This window comes from Parasteatoda tepidariorum, chromosome 7, assembly GCF_982258835.1.
Source record: "Parasteatoda tepidariorum strain Cologne lab strain chromosome 7, Ptep-v5.0, whole genome shotgun sequence".
Classification (NCBI taxonomy): Eukaryota; Metazoa; Arthropoda; class Arachnida; order Araneae; family Theridiidae; genus Parasteatoda; species Parasteatoda tepidariorum.
Window position 1 is genome coordinate 95,820,430 of NC_141761.1, and position 21,191 is coordinate 95,841,620.

Below are 21,191 nucleotides of genomic sequence, written 5' to 3' on the forward strand. Positions count from 1 at the left end.
CAATTTTCGCCACATATTATGAAAAAGTGGGTTTTTCACATTCTATTCAACGTTTTCACAATTCATTTAACCATAATCTATTTCAGCATACCATCGGCCCATAGCATGCGAGAGCGCCAATCATTTTACAGGTTTGACGAAATACTTACGAGTCTGCATATAGCGAGCTGGGATCTGTGAGATTATTGCACTCTCATGGGCAACTCTGCTTCACTTTGCAAAATATTCTGAATTTTAAGCTCCATTTTCATCCCTCTGAAATCGAACCGAAAAATCTCTTGATCATTTTTTTAATGGCTAATATAATCAAGAAAAGAGTTCTTTTTTAAAAACTAGTTATCTAATCATGATCATGTAAAGTCTTTGAAAATTATTTTGCATTTTGTTAATGTATATAGTGCTTAAAAAGCATTCATGTGGTACCGGAAATGTTAATTCAGTCATAGGAAATTTATAATTTCAAAAATTCAGGGTATTCTATTGTTGTTTAAACATTAAAACTTATATGAATAAAAACATGCACTTTTTAATCTTCCTTTATACAATATCTTGACTGTAATCAAGTTCAAAGGTGAGTAATCAACATATTTAATGCATTGTAACTATGCATGCAATGTTCAAAAAAAGAATATTTACTTACTATTCTATTGGGTACTTTCTTGTCTAGTCTTCTTAGATTGTGACGCCCAGTGTGACCCAGATTATGTTGCCTCTGTCGTGTTAAATCACGTTTTTGTCGGTTATTGCTATTTAATTTGCAAGAATAACATCCTTCAGTAGAAATCACTTTCTCTCCAGGTATTGTGTAGGTACCATCGCCACCTCCTGCTCCTCTCAGATTTCCAAGTTGAGAAATACTATTGTCCAGTACATTGTTAAATTGGCCTGGTGGGTAGTAGCCACCACCATAGGGGGATGTGGGGATAGCAGATACACAGTGTCTGGAAATATTCATCAAGAAAATTTTAAAAACAAATGCTGAATATTTTCGGAGTTTTTTCTTATGTTACTATAATCTACTATAATTTTATAACCCGCTTTGAACAGCCGACCCAATTCTGAATTTACAACTACCAATGTTCAACTCTGTATCCTTGTAATTTTGAACCCAATCCAGAAGATGAGGGAGCATTGGAACGAACTAGCCTTCATGGAGGACTTTTGGATGGAACTAACTTGCATTTGCTTTACATGGTGAGGGAAAACATGAAAACCTGCCATGGTTAGCCTCATGGCAAGTGGATATGTCTACCATTGAGGATATTTTACATCAGCATGTCTGTGCTAGTCAGGAGCAGAATTAGCATCAACTCGTCGCTGTTGGGATTCGAACATGGGTCACCTCATTGGAAGGTGAATGCTGTAACTCCTAATCCAACACTGCTCAGGAGATGGAGCAAACTCATTTATTTTGATAAATTTCATTTTATTATTTTTGCTGACGTTATAAATTTTTTTTCTCTAAATCAGCAGTTTTCAACTCATGGGCTGTGGGTGGCTTAAGTCCAGATAAATCTTACTGTTCAATACCAGCTTCATGGGACAATTCACTTCTGAGATGTGGCATCACTCAAAAGCTCTCCATGGCTTATATTTATTAAGGAAGATGCGCTGGCTATTATTTAGGTGTATATAATATATATGTAAACATAATTGTCAAATATGTATAAATTGGTATCTATTTGTCACTATAATTTTTACTAGTATATTTAGTGGGGCTCACACTAACTATATTAGGAAATATCAATATTGTTAAATTTTTTTTAAACGAAATTTGGAGTCTGTACTACTAAAAAGTTTGGGAACCTTTTACACTCAGTTAATGTTTTTCTTGTTTTTTTAATGTAGGTTTTAATCTACAAGGTTATAAGACTTGAGGGTCCTACATCTGGTTAGAATCTGATGTTCAATACTGGTAAGAACAATTTTTTTCATTAATATGTGCATAATTTGTAGCAATTTTCTGTTAATTTAGTAATATGCAAAATAATTGAGCCAATAGACAATGAAATTTTAAGTAGTAGATCTCACCCTTGTCCAATTCGTTGATATCCGTCGGGGCAACCACAGGAGTAGCCATGTGAGCCAGTAGGTAAGCATCCAAAACTGCAAGGGGCATTCGAGCATCCACCTCCGCCGCCACCTAATTCTGTCAACAAATTCATTTGTTAGCTTTCAGATAAATTTAATATTTTTAAAATGTTTGAGTTATACCTAAATACTAATATTTCGATATTCCTGTTCTCATGACATTAAAACAAGATTGATTTTCTAAAGTAGTATTCATAACTGGATTCTAATTGTCGTAAGAAAATTTCTTATTTTCAGTAACTCTGCACACCATTATCAGAATTATTGATGGAGGTGGAATTAAAATATTATTCGAGTTTTCTGAGGAATATTTGTAATATTCCAATTAGTCATTACTGTGCAAGCTTTCGTTCTTACATAGAATCATAGAATACTATGGTTTAATTGAGTAAAACAGGGATCAATATAGCTCTTTCATTATCCAGTTTAACATTATATATATATATATATATATATATATATATATATATATATATATATATATATATCAATGATAGGGCAGACTGAGGTCAGCTTCTTGAAGAAAATTGTGACAGGTGATGAGACAAGGTCCCTTTTTTACGACCCTTTAGACAAAACATCAGTTATGTGAATGGAAAGCAAAAACATTAACGCTTGGACATAAACCGAATGAAAGTGAAGTTGGAGGTTTTTTCGATTACGAGGACATCGGTTACAACGAATCTATTCCTGAAGGCCAAACTGTCAAAAAAAAAATTTACCCGGTGATTCTTAAACGATTACAAGATGCATTAAGAAGAAAACGATGTGAAAAAGGGGCAACAGACGATTGCTTTCTTTTACTCTTCAATATTCCACCATAAAATATACCTATCTGGTTGTAAAAAAATATCTTCTGACACCGTTTTGTGGATTCAAATGAGGTGATCAAACATGCGACAAAGCAACTGAAGGGCCTCTCAAAAAACTGATTTCAGAAGTGTTTTGAACAGTTAAACGAACGCTGGAAGAAGTGTGTGGATGTTGGAGAAATGTGCTTTAAAGGCCAATCAAGTAAAGTTATTGTTCTATATTTTTATAATTTTTAATTGGCCTATTTTGGCAGCTTTTTGATCCTAACTCGTCGAATACATTTGATTTTATGTTACTTAACTATTTCTTACATTACTATACATCTAATCAATTCTCCTTCCTATTGAACTTTTAAGGCAAGACTACAAATCCAATGTAACGCTGTTAAAGCATTATATGTGTAAAACATTCACCTCTCTGCACGTATTTACATTGTTGAGGTATCATGTGACAATATCTTCAACCAAAAAATAATTTAAGAACTGATTTACCAATGCATGCCATGTGAGTGCCGTCAAAAATATATCCAGGCGGGCAACTGCAGGAGAAACTTCCAGGCGTGTTTTCACAAGATGCTGAGCCACATGCAGATCCTGATGTACATTCATTATCATCTAGAATTTTATAAAAAAAATTCTTTTGAGATTAAGGTGATCACATTCGCAAAAAGATTAATTACTCCTTATGATAATATTCCTCACTGCAAGCCTTTTTTTTCCGTTTAGATGTTTTTATTAGAATGTTTAACTATCTCTTTTATATATTAATGAAATTAAAATCATCGTTGTTCATATTATAACTACAGGGCCTGTGGTTTTTCTTATTTTTTGTAAAATTTTAAACTGTGCTAAGTTAGAATGGTCCTTTACTAAGAAAACTGAATAAGTTTTTATATGAAAATGCATAGGGATTGGTGATTTGTAGGGCAATTGTATTCCAGATGAACCTGGAATTCCAGGTTTTTGGTATCATTCTTCCGGGTCTAAAAATTAGGAGCAGGACATATGATTTTTCTGGTATATGACAGAATTCCGCTTTCCTAAAGACCATTAGTTCTTGGACTTTCGCTTATCAAAAACTTATAATCCAACGAAATTTTTACGGAATTTTGCAACTGAAAATTTTAATCTTTAAACTTTCACTAAATGCCTTGAATGAAATGTTTACATACATGTGATTCTGACAGTTTGGCGGTTTTTCGTCATTTCGGAATATTTGGAAATGGGCTGGAATCTGCTGATATCACAATTTCCATACACATGATTTTATTAACAAACATTGATTTCGTATTTTACCTAATATAAAAGTTGCACATTACGATTCGTATTTAAGTTATTTAGTAATTGTACATCATGATTCATATTCTCTCTATTTTATCACCCAATATCGCGATTCATATTATCTTCATTTTATATACCAATATCGTTATTTCTATTCGTGATTTTAATATCAAACATTGATTTCGTATTTACATAATATAAAAGTTACACGTTGCGATTCGTATTCATGTGATTTGTATTTGTGCGAGTTTAAAATCTAGTATCGTGATTCATATTCTATCATCGCGATTTATATTTGTGAGTGCTTAAAATCCAATATCGTGATTCATATGCCAATTTTAAATTCCAATATCGCGATTCTTATAGAACTAAGATTTTTTTATTAAATTATTATTATAATAACAATAAAGATGTAATATTCTTCGTTGGTTGTTGATATTCTTCGTAATTTAATTATAAATCTTATTTAAAAAAATTGTATCAAATACAAAAACACACGTTTGGAATATAAATTGATATCGATATTTTGCACCTAAAATTTGCAGGATTTTTCACGTTGTGTCGCAATCACTACTGGATTTAGTGAAATACTTACCTATACAGTGGTTCCAGTAACTGTGTTGACGGTAGCCATCAGGACATCCGCATCTATAGCTTCCTGCTAAATTTTCGCAGCCATGTTGGCATCGACTATCATCTAAACACTCATCGTTATCTATAAAAACACATTAATAAATTAGCTTCTAATCAACTTTTTGTATTTGAAAGAAATAAGTGCAATGTGTTTGCCTTTTTTTTTTAAGGTTTCAATGTGCATATAGATTTAAAGTTGAAAGTTGATAAGCTGTTGCTCACAATGCAGAATTGACATTTTAAAAGTATACTTTTTTTTCCTCACTGTCGGTAAAGAACCTAAGGAATTTAAGTAATAAATTTTTATCGCTGTAATTTTACACCCAATCTTGAGTGAAAATTACATTGTATCTTTTCTATAAAACTTAGTGTTGAAAAGCGATAAGCATTCTTTCATTTAGGAAAATCAGATTTTATATGAATCTTAAAATCTAACTATAAGTTTCTATTTTTTGTTCTGTGCAAGGCAAACATGGGGGTCAAAAACTGTAGTGGTTTTGCTACGAAGTCTTAATCTCTACAAAGTCGAAATCTTAAAATCTAACTACTAGTTTCGAATTTTTGTTCTGTACAAGGCAAACATGGGGGTCAAAAAATGTAGTGGTTGAGCTACGACGTGGGTATGGAATAAAGAAAAAAAATTCAGCAATTTCCAGATTACACTGATTTTTGAAAAAAAAAAGTTTTTTTCCCCAGCCCTTTCAAAAAAGAAACTTCTAGTAGACAGTGACATAATTTATCAACAGCTTTTAAAAAGCTTACAGTTATTGTAGACACCTGGATATGCTTATATTTTTATTTATTTACGAGCATAAAGTTGGAAATTACTTTATTAGGCATTACATGAAGTTAGAATGGGAAAAGAAATATTTAGTTTCCAAAAGTTATTGAACATAATTCTTCAACACCTCATTATATAATTTAATGACAATAGTATACAAACCAATACAAAATCTTCCTGAAGGATCAATATTGAAACCTCTTGGACACAGGCATTTGAAACTACCTGGCATATTCATGCATGTTCCTGATGGACCACACAGACTGGGTTCATCTGTACATTCATTGACATCTAAACACATACAAAAACAAATGTTGCAAAAATATTCTAATTTTCAGTTAATGTTATGTCTGTTTAGGAGGAGTTTGAAAGCTGTAAATTATCAAATATTCAGTGCACAGTGTACAAAAAAAATAAATAAAAAATAAATAAATGAACAGACCACCCTGAATAATTTTTGATCTAATGATCGGAACTTCACATTCTAGGACTCAATCTTAATGGTTCAAAGGGATGACCTCAAATATATGCTAATTAATAAGTGCAGACGATATTTTAAGTTACGAAATCAGACACAAAAATGTACTTTCTCCGAATAAGCATACCTTTTCTTCAACGGATTCTGATTTCTGTTTCCCAATATATAGGAGGTAGCCGCATTCTGGGAAATATGGTCCTAATAGCTTAGTCAGGAGAGTGCTCTAAAGTTGTGATCCCTTAATGTTAATTTTACCTTTTGTGTATTTTGATATATCTCGAGAACTTTTTAAGCGAAATGAATTTTTTTTGCACGCAATTATAAAATTTGTTTATCCAAAGATAATTCCATGCAAATAACTTTTAGTAAATATTTATTATTCTTTTATTATTTTATTTGGCAATGAATAATTGAAAAGTTTCTGTGAAATTGAATTTAAAAAAAGTCAGATATTAAAAATTTAATTTCTTAGGAACTATTCGACCAATTTTGACCAAGCTTTGTATTTTGCCATATAAATAAATTTTTTTGTTGCACACTATACAGTAGTTTTTCCAAATCGTAATATTTTTTTTTTGTTGTCTGAAGTAAGTTTATTTAGTCTTTTGCCTGGCATTATTTTTCAAATTATTGAAAATACATTTTGTACTAATTTTACCAAATAATAAAATATTTTTACATGAAATCATTAAACTTTTTATCTCTCATAATTTTAAAATAAGGTTTTTTAAACTTTCTAAGAAAATACTTGTTTTTTGTCTGCAGTGAAGGAACACTTTTTGCTAAAAAAAATTTTATTTATAGAAAATTTTAGTAATTTTCTGAAGTTTTGGGTTTTTTATTGTAGTCAAATTTCTATTTTGTTGCTTAGAAAATAAAGGTTCTCTAGTTGATGTCTGATAAAGTTTGTCATGTTCCCAATTGTTGAAAAATTTTTGGTGTCACAGTAATCCACAATAATATTAATTGTATAATAATATTAATTGCACTTTAAAAAAGAAAACGTTAACACTTCATTATCATAAAAATTTTAAACACTGGTAATAAGTAATCGAAGTATTACCCAAACACTGTCCACCATCCTGTGAATATCCCTTCTGGCAAGCACATTGGTAACTTCCTTGTGTGTTGATGCATTGATTTTGGCATGTGTGTCTTCCCGTTTTACATTCATCAATATCTAAATTTAAAAAAATAAATAAATTGATAGCATTTAAAATTGCGAAGTGCAGACACGAAATCATATTTAAAGTAGCTTATTGTACCTAAGCATGTGATACCATCAACGCCTAAGTTGTATCCGACAGGACATGAGCATCTAAAGCTGCCTTCTGTGTTCTCACAAGTAAACTTACAAGGTGTTGGAACATGATCACACTCATTCACATCTGAAGAAATAATTATAAATATGAAATGGTTGATAAGGGTTAGTGGAATTACATATTTAATGATATTTTGAAATCACTGACATTTATGAACATGTAATTATCTGTTGTAATAATCGAAATTTTACTATTATCTCAAAGTATTTTTCGTATTTATGATTATGTCAAAGAAATATTTATTTAAATATGAAAGGGTTAATAGGGGTTAGTGGAATTACATATTTAATGATATTTTGAAATTACTAAAATTTATGAACATGTAATTCGTTGTTGTAATTATCGAACTACAACTATTGTGTCAAAGTTTTAGTTTATAATGAAAAAATTATGTTTTATTAGCTACTTTCCTGATACTTCTATACATTTATTTATCCAATTTTAATTTATGTAAACTGTGTAACTGACTTTCAGCTATTGCTACTTTCTCTTTTATATTTTGAATTAAATTTCTGTCAAGGATGATTTTAATATTAATATTGATATCTGCATCAAAATTTTTCAATTCTTCTGCTGGCAGATTATCAGTGGTTCACATGAAACTAAAACAAAACACATTACAAAGGGGTGCAAATCTTTAATACGTAAATAAAATACTTTCAAGCAAGCCTCTGTATTTGCCTGCGAAGGGACAGAGGATGCACATTATTGGTTTTCATTAAATTGTTTTATCGTAAAGCACCCAATTTCATCACAGGGGTACCAAAGTGAAGAAGCCATGCCCTTTTCCGAGGATGAATCATTTTCAGGTATGCTTCCCAGACTGTCGTTGAAAGCTGATTGTGCAACTCTAGTGTGACGTAGATAAAATATTGCCACTACTATATAAATTTTACTTGTGGTGAATGTGTAAAAAGTCCTGCAAAAGTATTGTGTGTTGAGGGTCACAGACCACAATGTCTCAATGCCACGATCATAAAAAATGTATATATATTTTTTAATGCATTTTTTTTTGAAGAAATTTTGTAAAATCTGAAGGCTTAATCCCTCATGGTTAACTAAATTACAAATAATGAAGTTTTCGTAAATTATTATCTATAAATTTTATATCTTTTTAACACCTACCAATACAGTTTGTGCCACTTGAATCTGGTTTGTATCCCTTGTTGCAGATGCAGCGATAAGACCCCATTGTGTTTATGCATCTTCCATTTTGACACAGATGTCTCATAAGACTACATTCATCTACATCTGAAATGAAACATACGACAAAGCGGGGATATTATTAGACAACAATCACAAGATAAATTTTTCAATAAAAAAATTATTCATATATTATTAAATGTTTCAAGCAAAGTTTCAGTGCAAAGTGTTATATTAGTATTATTCATGACATTGTCCCAAATATAAAACGACTGCAATAGTGAGATTGACTCGGTGAAATGTTTGATACAAAAATGTATATCATACATTTTTACATGAAATAATTCATTAGGTCAACCTCAGTGCATCAGAGTTTCATATATAAAAATAATCAGTGCAAAATATTTTAATGCACTGTACCTATTATCCTTCCCAGATAAGATTTGATCATATTAATAAAATTGTCCCAATTAAATGGTCTTTTTTTTATTTTTTAAATGAAGCTATTTAGCTATGAATTGGTAAAATATTACAACTGATATATTGATAAATATTTATTATATCAAAAATCATCATAGCAAAATTTTAAATTGATGAGATTATCCCAGATGAATGTAACTCAGAAACATGATTATAAAGAGGTTACCCAGTTAAAGCTATTTATTTGTGAATAATTTATTATACTATTACGCTAAAGTTAACAATTAAAAATATATAAGTCTTGGGATTAAAGATTGGTGGCCTTTTACAATTAAAAGAAATATTATCGTTTATCACAATAAAACAGTGTAACAAAATATTATCAGCCCAAAATGTCTAATTCAGAGTGTGAGATTATCTTATAATGCAAAATATTTTATTATTAAGCAAAACAAAATATATTATTGAGCTTTGAATCTCCTGTAATAATTTAGCCAACCAATCTTAGATTTTTCATGAAATGCTATGTAAAAGAGCTATTTTCTTTTAATAGTGTATTAAGAGCCGTAGTTAAATGAAAAAACAATAAAATTCTCAAGATATGGAGTTAAATATTATAATAGTTATATAAATTATATACAATACCTCTTCCATCTTTGTCAAAACCTACACCATGTGGACAAAGATCATTGTAAGTCTCTGAAATAAAGAAGAGAGCATCAGAATGAAAAATCTTGATCTTATATGTGTAAAGAAGATGTGATTTGGTGTTTTGAACATTTTACATCAGTTATGGAACAATTTAGAGTTAGACTTTTTTTACATGCAAAGCATTTTTATTTTGTTTTAACCTTTTTATAATTTTGGTGTCATTTAGAATAATTATTTTACTTATATTGTGGAATTCAGTTTAATGCAGAACAAATAATGTATCCACAATCAAGGCTGTAATTTAACTATAAATGGAAAAAATCTGGCAGTAAAAACAATTTCACTTTTAGTATTTTTATGATGAATGAAATAATCATGACTATAGTCATTGTTATTTTGCCGGAAGAGCCTTGCCACGGATAGAACCAGATGGCAAAGACTACTTGAGACAGCCTTGGCCTGTTACAGGCTGTAGTGCCTTGAAAGTAGAAAAGAATATATCCATGACTACCATGAATTATTAGCAGCCATATCATTTATTTGCTAGAGAGAAATTTATGAAATAAGTATTCATGTTTTCAATCAAGAAAAAGAAGTGATCATAGATAGTTTTTTCCTCCAAAAAACAGATAAAACTGCTTACTACTAATTTTTTCTATTTTCTGGGCAAGTAGCAGCTCTGAATGATACTAACTAGATATAAGCTGCTCAAAAGTAGTTTAAATAAAGTTTGTAGGCAATTTTTAAAAAAACAGTAGTTTTAAAATAAAATTTGCAATTTATAAAACAATAAAACTTTTATAAAATTTTTTTTTTAGCATGTCTCAAATAACTTTCTAAAATACATCTGCTTTAGTGATGTGAATTGGGTCAGTAAAAAAAAAAAAAATACTGATTTATACTTTTCAATATGAAGTTCAAATGGACAATTAAACTTCATAGCGGAAAAAAAAATGCATCACATATAAACTTTATGAGTGAAAAAACAAAACTACGATTTTTAATCAAATGTTCAAATTTGGCATCTTATAATAGATGCCATAACAATTAAGTAGGATAATATAATTTTAATTTGGACTATAATAAAACTATAAATATTTTAATAGCATTCTTACGAGTTCCTCTTTGGGGACAACGTTCGCATCTTGGACCCCATGCGGCACCCATTCCACAACAGCAGTCCACTCTGGTCATTTCTCTTACATCCCTTGTCTGAGCAGAACATGATGGTAGTTTAAAGCAGTAACCAGCCCTCACATCTGAAAACACATAAGGTGTTATTTAGAGCATGAAACTAATTGGAAAGCAAAACCTTCTTTAAATTTTAAATGTATTGCATCGAATTTTCAAAAGCAATTTTTTTAGTTGACTACATACATTTACTGGACATGAATTATCCTTGATTGCAGCTAATTTTCAGGAAGAGTGGAATAATATTTAAAATTGAATCTTGATTGCCAATTATTTTTTAGTTAGCATTATACATTTACTAGGCGATGGGTTTACCTTGATAACAGAAGATATTTATTTTATAACCGTCGTTGAACAGCCGGCCCAATTATTTGAATTTGCGACTGCCAACGTTCAACTCCGTAGCCTTGTAATTTTGAACCCAATCCGAGGGAACTTCTGGAGCAAGTAGTGGGAGAAATTTGCCTTCGTGGAGGACTTTTTGATGGAACTAACCCCCACTTGCGTTACATGAAGAGGAAAACCACGAAAACCTCCAACGGTTGGCCTGACGGCAAGAAGACTCTAACCCATGATCCGTCTACCACTGAGGATATTTTACGTCAGCACTGTGGTGAGTGTGAGTCGGATGCGGAATTCGACCAGCCTTTACTAGGATTCGAACCCGGTTTACCTCATTGCAAGGCAAACGCTCTATCCCTTGAACCACCAAGGCTCACAGAAGATATTACTCTTTTAAGTTCCTAAAGTATCTGACTAAAGTTGTTATATTACTTCTTCTAAGATCCCCCAAAAAACCAGATAGGGTCACATTTACGTTAAGGGGATTCTAAATCACGATCCATCTAAGGATATTGTAAGTCAAAGCACTGTGGTTAGTGCGAACCGAGAGTAGGATGTGTATTTTCCAGCCATTGCTGGGATTCGAACCTGAGTGTTCTCATTAGGAGGCGAACGTTCTACCCCTGAGCCAACGTGGATCAAGTCCAACTAAGTTTATTTTGTAACTGACGTGGAATAACCAACTCGATTCTGAATTTACGACTATCGATGTTCAACTAACGCAGCCTTGTAATTACAAACATCACCCAAAAAACAAAGGAATTTCTGGATTAGGCATCGGGACAAACTAGCCTTCATGGATGACTTTTTGATGGTACTAACCCTCGTTTGCGCTACATGGAGAGGAAAATCACAAAAACTTCCCAAGGTTAGCCCGACGGCAGGAGGATTCTAACCCATGATCCGTTTACCACTGGAAATATTTTAGGTCAGCATTAGTCGATGCAAAAAGGGAGCAGAATTCGTATCAACCAGCCAACTCTGGGATTCGAATATGGGTCACCTCATTGGGCGATGAACTCATTACCTAAAAGAAACAACCTCTATGAAGTTTGAGGTTATTTAAGAGAAACAGTTAAGGGATTTCACTTATTAAACCTTGTCTATTACTGTTGTCTTTGGTAGTTAGGCAAGATTCAAAATGTATTTTATTTAAAAACATTTCAATAGAAAATGTCGGTATAAAATTTACTTACCAACGCATTCTTTTTGTGTTCTAGAAGGTTCAAAACCATCAAAGCATTCACATCGGTAAGAGCCCCTTGTATTGATGCATCGCCCATTAGAGCAAACATCCGGAATGGTTCTACACTCATCAATATCTGTTTAAAACACAAATATTTGCTAAATTTGAATTTACATGTTAATGTTACATATATGTTTAAAATACAAATATTTGCCAAATTTGAATTTACATGTTAATATTACATATATGTTTAAAACACAAATATTTGCCAAATTTGAATTTACATGTTAATGTTACATATCCGTTTAAAACACAAATATTTGCCAAATTTGAATTTACATGTTAATATTACATGTATGTTTAAAACACAAATATTTGCCAAATTTGAATTTACATGTTAATATTACATGTATGTTTAAAACACAAATATTTGCCAAATTTGAATTTGCATGTAAATATTACATACAAGACTACATTTAATAATTACATATAAGAATAAAATGATCTTTAAACTTTTCAAGACTGTTTTGAGTTTAATTTCAACTACCATATTTTTTTTTAATTAGAAACAATTAGGAAGAAGTTCGAGATTGATTTTTGTCCTGTCATCTTAGGTTTCTAAACTAATGTAGTTTTAAAGGTTTCTAGTCATTCTATTGTGTAACTTAATATTTTCCATTATAATAGTTTTTTTGTTAGTGTATTTTATTTGAATTTATCTTATAGATTTTTTCATAAATTTCAAGTATGTAACTGGTAGGGGAGAGGGGGGCACATGTGAACAAATTTTTTTATTTCTTCACTTTTCGAAAAATATCATCAATACTTCATAGTAAAAAAGTCCATATGTTTAAATAGTCTTTTCTTTGTCTTGTGAAATTTTTTGAGATTTTTCAATAAAATATTTCTTTACTTTATAATATTTTAGAAAAATGACTTCAATTGTTCACATGTGCCCCTATTGGGGGCACATGTGAACAGGCCTGGGGCACATATGAACAAGATTAAAAACACAAAGCAATCGTCATATTTGAAAGAAAAAAATCCTTAATATAACAGATATAGATACGCATTATACTCAGGGGGCTGTAGCTTACTATGTGAATGACAACAGTACTGTCAATAAGAAAATAATTTTTCAGCTGTACAATAATTTTTCCGTAATTGGGTTTTTCGCTACTTCATGTTCCACGGGTGTTGTAATGGGCCTTTTTCTTTCTTCTCGAATACTCTTTCATGCTTTTTTTTCATTTTTTCTATCTTTTCATTTGTAGCTTTAGCAATTCTATTTTCTCAGGTGTATCAGTTAATATGCGTGATGCGCGATCAACCATTTAATAAAAAGAAATTTTTTTAAAGGAAAAATTAATAAATTAATTATGGAAAATTAAATAATGATAATTTTAAATGCATACATATTTTTTAAACTGAAAATATCATGAGGATAATAATCTTAATACTAAGTAGGGGCACTTGTGAACTGTTCACATCTGCCCCAGATGTTTTGTTCACAAGTGCCCCCATCATCCTTCTTATACCTAACTTGAAAAATAAAGAACTTTTAATTGAGTAAAAAAAAAGATTAATTGTCATAAACTTACCTGAATGTTCATATAATGATCTGCAATAGTTAATTTTAGTTTATTAGTTGATTTATATTATGCTTTCACTTGAAGAAGCGGGCGATTATAATATATGCAACACCAGCTGATACAAAGAAATTGTCAGAATAGACCAACAAAATGTCTCATTGTTCTGAAAGTTTTTCAGAGAGGTAGGACTAGTACTGCCATCAATTGAAAATTTTTCAAGATTTTTTATTTCAAATCATATTGGTAAAACATACCATGTTCACATGTGCCCCCTGTTCACATGTGCCCCCCTCTCCCCTACTATGTGTTATTCTTGATATGCGGAATGAAGTTAAAATAATAAAAAGTGGGATCTACAATAAACAATAGATGTAATGTTTTTATTTTTTTTAATGTTTTTTAATTGAGGCTATATAAATTCACGTGATAAAAATTAGACTATTTTCTTTTAAGAATAGAATATATTAAACACAAAGTACTACTTCTTTTTTCTTTTTTTTTAGCTACTTTGCATTCAGAGAAAGGTTAACTTGATCTAACTGAATATTCGTTAGGCTTAGGCTTCTCATGAATATTCTAATAATAAAATAAGTTTTGTGAATCTAAACTTGGTAAACCTAAGTCAATTTTAATTATCAAAAACGATACGATATTAGATTTTGATAAACGATTTTGATATTAGATTAGGCTTAGGCTTCTCATGAATATTCTAATAATAAAATAAGTTTTGTGAATCTAAACTTGGTAAACCTAAGTCAATTTTAATTATCAAAAAATTAAGCTTGTAACATCAAATACGTAAAAATAAATAGAATGAATTGGATCGCCCACGTGATTCGAATGAGTGACGACAACACAATAAAAAAGATACTGCTTTTTAGACCCACTGGAAAAAGAAAGCGGGGAAGGCCGCGATTGAGATGGGCTGACTTAGTAAGCAGTGTTCTATGTGGCGGTTTTTGCAATTTAATCTATTATTCATTAACCCCTTAACGATCAGTTAATTTTCAAGGAAACGGTCATAAAAGTGCCTATTTTTTTTTTAAAATTCCTATCACAAATACACGTATTTGATTAGTGCTGACATCTAGTTTAAAATAAACTAACTATTTACAATTACCTTAGAAATAACCTGGTACTGCCATCTGGTGTGTGAAATGAGAAATAAAATATTTTCCGGGCTAAAGAAATGAATTAGATTTATTTTTATTGGCTCGTTACTACTGAACACTCCAGCCCGGAAATATCACAGGAGCGAGAAATAGTAGGCGAAACCTCACCCCGTCATTTTCACGGGAGCGAGAAGAAAGAGGTTAAATATTTCTTCGTTAAAACCAGTACTTAATTAAATTAGTTTGATTGTTATAGTATTTTTAGTCTTTAAGAAATTCTTTTAAGTGCGACTGACAAAAACTTTTGATATTAGATATTCTTATTTTAAGCTTATCAAATAGGAAACTTACCTACACAGTCGTCGGCCATGCCAACTTGTCTGTAACCGTCTGGACAGATGCACATGAAAGAACCAATCAGATTCTTGCACTGGAAACGACAATCGTTGGCTGGTGTCTGACATTCATCCAAATCTATGTAGAAAAAAATTTGGGGTTTTTTAAATATATTTCACGGGATTACTTTTGTATAGTAAAATGTATCTTTCTTCTCAATTATAAAAATTTTTATTTTAAAAAAATTATTGTTAATTATATTTTGGCTTTCTTCCAATTTTACAATATATAGTATATATATATATTGAATATTTTATTTACAATAATGCATATAAAAAACAGGCTCAATAAAAACCAAAAGATATTAATCACCTTCACAATGTCTACCATCTGCAGCCAAGGTGTAACCATATGGACAGGTGCATTTAAACCCTCCGGGCATATTTTGACATCTGAAAGCGCATAAAGAACCCATATCTTCACATTCATTGACATCTGAAAAAATTCAAATTACTTTAGATGATTAATAAATACTTATACCTGTATATGGTAATAATTTTTTTTTCTGTAATTAGTATCTTTTATTTATTTTCACACTTATTATATATTCTTAATGTTGTATCTGTCACATTCCAGACCTTTTGTTTCAGAAGCAAGTTGAAAAAATTCCGGTGCATTTTCGATCTCTATTCTTTGGTTAAAGTATTTTAACACACGGATTTCATTGAATTAGCTGTAATTACTATAATTTCATTATTTTGAATCATAAGCCATTGCAGTTTTTGTAAAGAAGTTAGACAAAGATTAAAAAAACATCAATTTAAGATGATCAAAGAGACTTGTATAAAATTAATATACGGAGTGTTTTATTATAAATACTCTTAATTTACGTAATCTTTATAAAATAAAATACAGTCTGTAAAGTAGGCACTTTATGGATCACTACTTAATATTTGTTACATTCAAATGTGGAAAAAAATCAAAACATACTATCGAAATCTAAGGAATGACTATTGAGGAAAAAGGGGCTGAAATTCTAAAAAACCTGTTTGATTGTTTAAATTTACATTGAAGAAGATTGGAAGGTGGTTATTAAAAACACCTTGAAGTTTCAATAGATAATTAAACTAGTTTTGAGTCTTTTTTTTATGTCGGCTTCTTAAGTAATGATTTAATTGGATTTTTGTTTTGTTTAATTAAACAATAATTTACAACCCTTAAAATGCATACTTTTATCTCTTCTGATTTGCCAAAGATTCTAAAAATACATATATATAGGCCGGTAATTATGGAACATCCTTTATCAATATTTCATTTTGATGAACCTAATATTTTCTTATAAAAACTACCTCCGCCCAGAAAATTTTTCGTTGAAATATTTTTTTTATTTAGCTATGGTTCTTTTACAAACGGCTACTATTGAAAATATTTTCAACTATATTTGTAATACATTCGGATGAATGTTAAGGTTACAAATAAAGACGCGAAATAAACATTTTATGCGTTAATATTTTTTTATAACTATCGTTTTTATCGTTATCGTTATTTTTTTATAACTAGCCGATCCAATTTTTTGGGTTTACGACTACTAATTTTCAATGTAATTTTGAACCCAATCCAGAAGACAAGGGATCAGATATTGGGAGAAATTTGCCTTCGTGGAGGACTTTTTGATGGAACTAACCCCCATTTGCGTTACATGGAGAAGAAAACCTCCTACAGTAAGCCTGATGGCAAAAGGACTTTAACCCGTAATCCGTTTACCACTGAGGATTATTTTACGCCAGCACTGTGGTCGGCGCAATCCGGATGCGGAATTTGTATCGACCAGCTATCATTGGGATTCGAACCCGGTTCACCTCAGTGGAAGGCGTGTGCTCTATCCCATGTGCCATCACAGTTCTATGTGTTGATTTGAAAGAAATAATGCAAAATATTGCATCTTAAAAAAATGCATGGAGATAAAAACAACAAACCTTCACAAGTTTGCCGTGGTCCAGAAATGTAACCTTCTCGACAGTCACATTCAAATCCTCCAATCACATTTGTACACGTTCCATTTCCACAAGGTGAACCTACTTCTCTGCATTCATCAACATCTGTAAGAGGGAAGAAAAAAAAATCGAAATGTTTGATTTTATTTATTGCATGATATCAAGACACAAAAAGTAATATTTAATGACGTATGAAATTTGAGTATTAATCGAAGTGTTTAGTATGAATTGAAGAACACTAAAAAGAAAATTTGAAACTTAAAGTAAATATGAACTTTTGTAGTATCGAATTTAGATAAAGCTGTGTAAAAAGCCATGTTGGAAGGATTTCAAAATTTTAATTACGATTATTACTCCATGGATGATAATTACCAAAGCCTTGTAGTCGGTAGTTGAAATATTTGACTCCGGAAACGTTAATTTTAAATTATACTGAAATTTGTGTAGTGTTAATTCCTCTGAAATTTGTGTAAATGTTATTTCTAAATTACACATTCCTGTTTTTTATGAACCATTAGAATCAAAGGTATTTCACTTACAATTATACTTATCTATATCTTATCATAATTTTGTAAGCTAATTAATTTCACAAATGCATTAAACTAATTTCATCTTAAATTATTATTTAAATAACTGGCATAATATTTAATATAGTACCTATTTAAGTACGTTATAGAGACAAATTCACAAATAGTTGTTGGCTCGTTGTAGTGAGCAAATACGCATATTTAGTGTTCAGTGTAAAAATAAAATAACTAAAATATGAAGCAAAGTACAGTCGTTATAGCGAGGTTATTGTTGTTAGTAAATACACTTATTTAATGTTAAAATAACATTATAAAAATCTGGTAATGAAATGTTTTTAATATGCTATAGCTTTTGATGTCATTGATAACACTGAATATTGAAGAACTACAAAAATACTGTACTGAATACTACTGTATGAAACTGAATACTACAAAAAGTCGTATCCTTTTGAAATGTACGGCAAGGTTACTATAAATAGAAGAATTTTTCTTTTCGAATGAAATGAGCAGGATAACTTTGCCGATGACTGCTCACACCTTCACTCTATAAAAACATGCAGGATTAATATTGTAGGCAGGAAAAAAGGTGAAATGATATCCGTTTTACACTTTTCTGTCTTCTTCCCTTTTACTTTTTTCCTACAGCATTCCTCGTTTAAATAGCGGAAAATGAAAAAGAAAAAAATTGTCGCAATAGCGGGAATATAGTAATTTTTAACTCGTTCTGAACATAAAAGTTATGTTTCTTTAATACTAGCAATCTTATTTTTCTTGCATTTTTTATCATTAATTTTTACTCTGCCGTAATAACGGACTTCTCGCAATATCGAATATATCGAACTTTAACTATACATATTTTTATCCAAATTGTAGGCGCAGTATAACTGTAAATGGTTCTTGCGCAATGTCAATAACTCTTAATTGGAAATTGCTCTTCAAGAAAAAAAAGACCACGGATACCCACACATGTGTCCTATTAAGTCAGCTCTAGCTGATCATTTATAAGCAAAATTGCGTGTTAAAGCTGAGTTAAGTTTCACCACATAAGTTAGAATGTTAATTAACGTGAAGTTAATTAACTACAGCTCCATTATGCACATCGAATTTGTTGAAATATAATTCTTTCTCGTCTGCGTCTTTTACACAACGTAAATTTATTATTTGTTTATGTAGTTTATTCTAACCGTGGTTTTTTTTCATTTGTGTACCAGACAACTTCGATGCATAATTAGTTTATATTCTACATGGCTTCATATTTGTCTTTGTGTTAAGTAAGAAATCGATAGTGAAATAATTAAAATCTTTATTAAAGAATATAGAATATGTCACTTAAGAGAATTGACACTTGGCGGGCTTGGTTTACTCGAAATAGAATAGAAAGAGCAGTTGCTAACGTAAACAAATATCACGTTTTAACAACCAATCAGGATCGAGATACCCACACAATGTCACTTACGGATATCCCATAAACAAATAATGTTGTTCAAATAACTATAAATAACTGTAAATAATTAACCGGAACTATGCATACCAATGCATTTTGTTCCTGTGCTATCTATCTTAAACCCATCCTGGCATTCGCATCTGTAACTGCCATCCATGTTGACACAGATTCCATTTTCACACAAAGTTGGGTCCATCATGCATTCATTGATATCTAAAACACAACACCTTTGTCAGTTTTTCCTTCTTCACATAAACTAAATTGTATATGTATGTGTCAAAATACGTACCCTCCATCATACCATCAACAATTACGTATCCGAAACCATCTGGACACATTTGTTTGAAAGCCTCTGAAATAATAAGTTTTATGCTAATTCATTCAGTTATAAATTAATAGTAGATAATTATCCAGTAATAAATTAAAATTAATTCCTGAATGCAGTTTGAAACTTCTAATCTTAAAAAATAAATAAGCGAAGTTTTTTTCGAAGCTCTTTGGTTTCCTGCTTAAACAAGCAGGAAACTAAAGGTTTATTGGCGATCAAAATGGCCTTCATGTGGCGTAAAGCAGAACTTTCTACCTGTGGCAACACTCCACATGCTGTCACCATTTGCGTGTGGAGAGTCATAGGAGGCGGATGTACGTTAGTTTCTGTCCTGATTTTCAAATAGATTAAAAACTTTTGAGTTAGGAAACTATGTGGAACTGAAAACTACATTGAATATAGTTCTATAAAAAACGTCGCAGAAATTTTAAAAAATATTTTTGATACGAAAAACATTAAAAAAGGGGATCTTAGTACATTTTTATACAGCTGAGTAGAGGAGGGGAGTGTCAGGACAAGACATGGAACCGGTCTTCTCCCCAGTTGGCGTATTCAAGCTTTGCGATAGCGAAAATTTTTAATCCTGGTCAAATCCTGTGTCGTATTGTAACATATTATTTAAAAATAGCTGTTGCGAATTTATCCGTAATTTGTCTTCCTTAATAAAATTGGATTCTTTTATAAAGCCATTTTTGACCAAAGGTGCGAAAACGCGGCATTTCAATAAATATTTTTTTAATAACACAGCGATGTATATTTTTCATGAATTTTATTTTTCTGCTATTTTTAAAGGTTTTGAAGATATCTATAAAATATTAGCAATTCAATTGGAGTAAATGCTTCCTGTTAAGAAATTGCACGTTAGTTTATTTTTTATTTGTTATTTTTTTAAAAGCTTGAAACAGTTATTGACAAATGCGACTTTTTAAAAATGGATAGTTATTTCATTTGATATTAATCATATGTTCTTATGATGGATTAAAATTGAAAAATCTGTAAATAAAATAAAAATAAGACGAATGTCTTAAAAACAAACTAGCGTTCAACTAAATGATTTGTTCAATAGTGCATATCTACACCATTTTATTCCTTAAATAAAGTTTTTTTTCTTCATGTATGAAACTTTTTTTATGTTTTACTGAATGTAATTAAAGTATATTTCAATGAACTGTTGGCACAGATTCCATTCAGTAACAGTTGCAAACTCATAGCAGTTACAAAAAGTAGCATATTATTCGCAAAAAATCATCATTTCACATTTCAACGGATCCTTCGAAAAAACAGCCTTAAGGAATGAATCTTAATCAGTGAAATGAGCGTAATAATGACGTCAAATACACAGTCCAGTCACATTAATGTGACCACCACCTACTTTCGACGTCAACGTGAAATAACCACTCACAGAGTGCAGGTGGCAGCACATTACAGTGTAGTGTACATATTGGATGTCCTAGGGCATCGAAAAGCATTTCAGTGGTTGGCGCAATGCAGAAATGTAGCGATTTATCCGACGTCCAAAAGGGCATG

The 21,191-nt window shown here is 30.9% G+C and overlaps 1 protein-coding gene across 3 annotated transcripts in view; it reads right to left on the minus strand.

Moving 5' to 3' along the window:
- LOC107449725 (fibrillin-1) overlaps positions 1 to 21,191 on the minus strand; it is a 317,738-nt gene that overhangs the window by 3,408 nt on the left and 293,139 nt on the right. For 2 of the 3 annotated variants that reach the window (XM_087168308.1, XM_087168309.1), the window contains exons 50-65: positions 19,626 to 19,688; positions 19,424 to 19,549; positions 17,348 to 17,470; positions 15,744 to 15,866; positions 15,387 to 15,509; positions 12,342 to 12,467; positions 10,728 to 10,871; positions 9,607 to 9,660; positions 8,524 to 8,649; positions 7,342 to 7,464; positions 7,140 to 7,256; positions 5,761 to 5,889; positions 4,780 to 4,899; positions 3,396 to 3,518; positions 2,032 to 2,149; positions 641 to 941 (exon numbers count right to left, since the gene is read on the minus strand). In XM_087168308.1, coding sequence (XP_087024434.1) covers positions 641 to 941; positions 2,032 to 2,149; positions 3,396 to 3,518; positions 4,780 to 4,899; positions 5,761 to 5,889; positions 7,140 to 7,256; positions 7,342 to 7,464; positions 8,524 to 8,649; positions 9,607 to 9,660; positions 10,728 to 10,871; positions 12,342 to 12,467; positions 15,387 to 15,509; positions 15,744 to 15,866; positions 17,348 to 17,470; positions 19,424 to 19,549; positions 19,626 to 19,688 — 2,039 coding nt within the window. The remainder of the gene's footprint in view (positions 1 to 640; positions 942 to 2,031; positions 2,150 to 3,395; positions 3,519 to 4,779; positions 4,900 to 5,760; positions 5,890 to 7,139; positions 7,257 to 7,341; positions 7,465 to 8,523; positions 8,650 to 9,606; positions 9,661 to 10,727; positions 10,872 to 12,341; positions 12,468 to 15,386; positions 15,510 to 15,743; positions 15,867 to 17,347; positions 17,471 to 19,423; positions 19,550 to 19,625; positions 19,689 to 21,191) is intronic. The other variant, XR_015435620.1, reaches the window with a different exon arrangement.